Source organism: Pterocles gutturalis, unplaced genomic scaffold (assembly GCF_000699245.1).
Source record: "Pterocles gutturalis isolate BGI_N339 unplaced genomic scaffold, ASM69924v1 scaffold3093, whole genome shotgun sequence".
In the NCBI taxonomy this organism is placed as follows: domain Eukaryota; kingdom Metazoa; phylum Chordata; class Aves; order Pterocliformes; family Pteroclidae; genus Pterocles; species Pterocles gutturalis.
The window spans coordinates 41,069-45,720 of NW_010117798.1; the positions used below are offsets into that span (position 1 = coordinate 41,069).

The 4,652-nt window shown below is 45.5% G+C and overlaps 1 protein-coding gene across 1 annotated transcript; it reads right to left on the reverse strand.

Annotated features, from left to right (window-relative positions):
- Positions 1 to 1,726: 1,726 nt before the first annotated feature.
- On the reverse strand, positions 1,727 to 4,102 carry KCNJ2 (potassium inwardly-rectifying channel, subfamily J, member 2). Its single transcript, XM_010075919.1, has one exon. It carries the CDS (start codon positions 3,886 to 3,888, stop codon positions 2,605 to 2,607), a length of 1,284 nt encoding a protein of 427 aa, XP_010074221.1. The 5' UTR covers positions 3,889 to 4,102; the 3' UTR covers positions 1,727 to 2,604.
- Between the last annotated feature and the right edge of the window lie 550 nt (positions 4,103 to 4,652).

Here is a 4,652-nt window from a genome sequence, read left to right on the forward strand (position 1 = left end):
CCCCCCCCCATCGCTCATCCCTCCCTCAAAATATCTCAAGTATCATTTAATGGGAGCACTGTGCACCTGGGGGATGCTGACCTGGTCCCCTTTCTCCCGGCCAGCCTCCCTTTCCCATCCCTTCCCCATTGCATTTTCACGCACTCTGTTTCACTGAATACTCTTTGGTTTAGTTTTTTGTTTTTTTTTTTTTTTTTTTCTTTTCCTTGTACAAGAATATCACAATAGCAGCACTAGCAGCACTCGGTTGTCTCCGCCACTGTTGACCCAGAAACTGCAATCAAATCGCCTTTTTATGTTCAGCCTTCCCTTTCTTGGACGTCCCCCCACCCCAGTAACAGCCTCAGCACTTGCACTTCATCATCTGCCCTCTCTAGGAGCCAACATCTCTGTTTACAACGGCAAAATTCCCACCGTTTCCAACCCACCCGCTGCGGATACCATCTTATCAGCAACCGTTTCATTGCAGGCATTTCTTTCAGGCAGGGCTGGAAGGGGCCAGAGGCCTTCACAGATATCCGTTTGCAGAAGACATTAGACCTAGAACAAGCTGTTTTTTAATGGCATACAGTGATCCAATACTGCAAGAGTTGACTGGGATTACCGTCCCCACCACCCCCCCGTCCACCTGCTCCTCGGGGAGCAGGCGTGAAGCACGGGGTTCACGGTCTCCTTGATCTTAGAGGCACAGAGAGGTTAACGCCTTCTGGGTGAAGGAGCCAAAATACCGCTAGAGCCAGAGCTCCACAGAAGGTCACAAAATCTGCCGGCAGCTTGGGGACACGTCCCAGCCGTTGACCACGCAGCGTGTGCCGGGGAGAGGGGGCAGGAGACGGACCTCGCTTCGCAGCCTCATCCTTCCCAAATCATCCCTCGCCAAAGGAGCTGGAAAATACACTTTTTCTGACACCCTTGCCCTGCTGAAGAGAAGCTTTTTTTATTTTTTAAGCTTTTTTTTTTTTTTTTTACCCCAATGCTCCAACCCTTGTGCCGTTCCCAAGCGCTATGTTGTAAAAGTTGGTTTTCTCTTTTCCTCTCCATTACCCTCTCCCTTCCTGTTCCAAAAAAAAAAAAAAAAACCAACAAAAAACCAAAACCTCTTCCCAGGGATTTATCTATCGCTCGGCTCATCTGTGCCCAAATCATAGAATGGTTTGGGTTGGAAAGGACCTTAAAGATCATCAAGTTCCAAAAAAATGCCGGCTCCGGCAGCGTTCGCCTCTCACATCGATCAGCAGCTTCGCGTGTCTCGGGCAGTTTAACGGGTAACGCGCCGGCAGCCCGTGGGCTGGGGTCAGCGCCCGCAGACACGAGGATGGCTCAGTTTTCGGGAGGCTGGGTCAGCGCCGAGGTCCGGCGCGGGGTCGGGAACGCCTGCACTAATACTTGACCTTCTGTTGCAGCCCGGCTCGGCGAGCCACCGGGCAGGACAGTTGTTTGCTTGTTTGCTCTTTCCCAACTGCGTTTTTCCTTACAAGAAAGGAAGGGAATTTATTTCCCCCTAGAAGACCAGGCGGGGAAGGGGAGGAGTCCTAGCTCACTTTAGATCCAAGTCTTAAGCTTTCAGAGTAAGGTGCAAAATAAAGGTTGCAAAAAGAAAAGGAAAAAAAAAATCAAAACCAAAAAATGTGTCTGAGGTTTGAATTTTTTTTGTTTAAAGCAGCCTGTTCCTTTTTTTTTCTTTTTTTCTTTCTTTTTTTTTTTTTTTTTTTTTTTTTTTTTTTTTTTTTTTTTTTAAATAAACTCCACTGTGCAAAACTGTGCATTTTCTTTGGTATCCATTTAGGTAGTTTTAACTTAGTACTTTTCCTACTTATATAGATATATATTTTATTTCATTTTTCCTTTAGACAGAGAATTAAATTCTCCCCCCAAAAATCATAATTTCGCTGGAGGCTACTGATCGGCCTGATATTACATAATGCCCCTTATGTAATTGGAAAGAGAGAAATTGATTCTAGCTATCAAACTACTGGCCTCAAAAGGAGTTTAGACTTTCTGGCAACATTGGCCTCTCTGAAGCGATCACGAGCTTTTCAACCCCAAAAGTTCAACACTGACTCTTTTTTTTTTTTTTAAATTACACAAGAGAAAATAAAAACTACACTGCAACAAAAATATCCATTTGTGTTCATGTAGTTAGCAGCAGCTTTTTAAAAAATAATTATAATAATAATAATAAGGCAGATTCTTGCCTTTGTTATGCCATTAAAAACATTCTTGTTCCCTAGAGAGAAGCATTCTGGAAAAAGTTGAAAAAAAATAATAATAACCCAACCAAAGCTTGCCTGCAAGTTCAAGTTTTGTAAAAAAATATATACATAATTTATTCTACAACATATGTGCCTTCTGTTCATACTTAGACATGTTTAGTGCTTTGTGTTTAGAGTTCATTTTCTGTCGTCCCTCCTCTGAGGACAGCCCTAAAACCAGCCTGGGTTTCTCAGGTCTGCTTGCCTTCACACCACTCTTCAACAGTACCGTTGTCTGAAAACTGTTCTGGGCCAACTTCTCAGGTCAATGTGCCTTTGACCGATAGATTTATCTTTTGTTGTTTGTTTCTTTTTTTCCTTTCAACCAAAAGAGAGAGGAAGAGTTTATCAGTCATATTTCCGACTCTCGCCGTAGCGGCCGTGGCTCTAGAGGCACCCCGGCTTGGTTGTGGTGGTCCATGTCCGGGTGGGTGTCTGTGCTCATGCTCTCAGGCACCCCGGTGTCGATCTCGTCCTCCTCTTTGCTGGTGAGAGCCACTTCGTTCTCGTAGCAAAACGAGTTTGCGTTCGAGAGAATGTATTTCTTTTCTGCTAAGTCTCTGGCACTACAGATGGGTGTGTTGGGCACTTCGTATGTTTTGTGGAACCTCGAGTAGTCCACTTTGTAGTAGTTTTTCTCTTCGAAGAGTACAGGCTCGTAGCGGTGGCCCCAGAGGATTTCATTTGCCAGATATGAGCTACGGCACTGGGTGGTCATGGCGGTAGCTTCCACCATGCCCTCTAATATTACTACAATTTCAAAGTCAGCGTTGTCCATGTCTTGTTTGCTCAAATCATACAAAGGACTGTCTTCATCTATTTCATGGACTATTGTAATGGGGGAGACCAGGAATATGCGGTCTATCCCACTGTCAAACCCTACGTTGATGTCGATTTGATCCAAAGGGATGTACTCCCCTTCCGACGTGATCCTGGATTTGAGGAGCTGCGCTCGCACGTGTGCCTCCACCAAGTGGCTTTTCCGCAGGTTTCCAACGCGCCACATCAGGCACAGCTTTCCGTCTCTCATGGCCACCACGGCATTGTGGCTGAAGACTAGAGTTTCGTTTCTCTTTTTTGGCTTAGCCATCTTTGCCATGACAGCACCAATGATGAAGGCATCAATGATGCAGCCTACTATAGACTGGAAAACCACCATGAAAACTGCGATGGGGCACTCATCGGTGACACACCTGAAGCCATAGCCGATCGTGGTCTGGGTCTCGATGGAGAACAGAAAGGCTGCGGTGAAGCTGCTCACTTGAGAGACACAAGGTTTGTTATTTTCTTGATTCTCCAGATCCCCATGCAACAGCGCAATCAACCAAAACACACAGCCAAAAAAAAGCCAGGAGAGGATGAAGGTCAGGCAGAAGATAACTAGCATCCACCTCCAGCGGATGTCCACACAAGTGGTGAAGATGTCTGCCAGGTATCGCTGTCCCTTCTCGCCCACGTTAATGAACTGGACGTTGCAGTGGCCGTCTTTTTTGACAAAGCGGCTCCTGCACTGCTGCCTGGTGTGTACCTTACTCTTTCCATTCCCAAAGCCGTTGGCAACGGCCATGGTTGCCAGCTTCATGCCGTCCTCTTCCGAAGACACGATGCTGTAGCGGTTGGTTCGCACGCTGCCCATCACTACTGCTGTGGACTGAGGTGCTTCTGCTTTAGAAAACAGTCTGAGTTTCTGCAAAACCCTTTGGAGAAACAGTTTTGAAAGTTCTACAGGAACACACACACACAGAAAAACTGGGGAGAGGCTGGAGTCCCCAAAAGCCCTTGGATCAACCAAGGACAGTCTTCTGGCATGCAGAGTGAGCTTAGCAAGTAACCGTCATAGAGAGGGCATGGTCTGCAAGAGAAAGAGAAACCTCATGTTAGATCCCAGAGGAAAAGCACAAGGAACCAAACCTGAAAGAATCAAGTAAAATGATTCCCGTGGACCTGCAGGAAGTTTTCTCATTCTTAGTGACAGCGATTTCTGGGATGCACAATGTGAGCAGTTGTGTATCGACAGAAGTGACTTGGTTACTGCAACGAGGGCATCGCGCTTCCTGAGTGGAAGTGATCACGTCACACAGGTCTCTAAGCAATATTCACTTTAAAGCTGGACATGCAAAGAATCTATCTACTCTACAACTGTGCTTTCTCTGTGTTTTGCTACAAACAATTAGCATTAACATCCATCTGTTCCAATATAAATACCGCAGCAGTTTTAGTGCCATGCAATGTGTCTCCTGGACTGTTTTACCTACGACAAACAAGGGACCGTGCAGAAGGGAAGATGACATGTACCGAAAAAAGCAATAAACTTGGAAAATGCAAATGTCAGTGATTTCCATGAAATTACATTTTGTATAGCTTTTTTTTTTTTTTTTTAATTAAGCTAAAAAAAGGAGT

Coding starts and splice junctions, on each gene's coding strand:
- KCNJ2 (XM_010075919.1), bottom strand. CDS start 3,888: ATGGGCAGCGTGCGAACCAACCGCTACAGCATCGTGTCTTCGGAAGAG.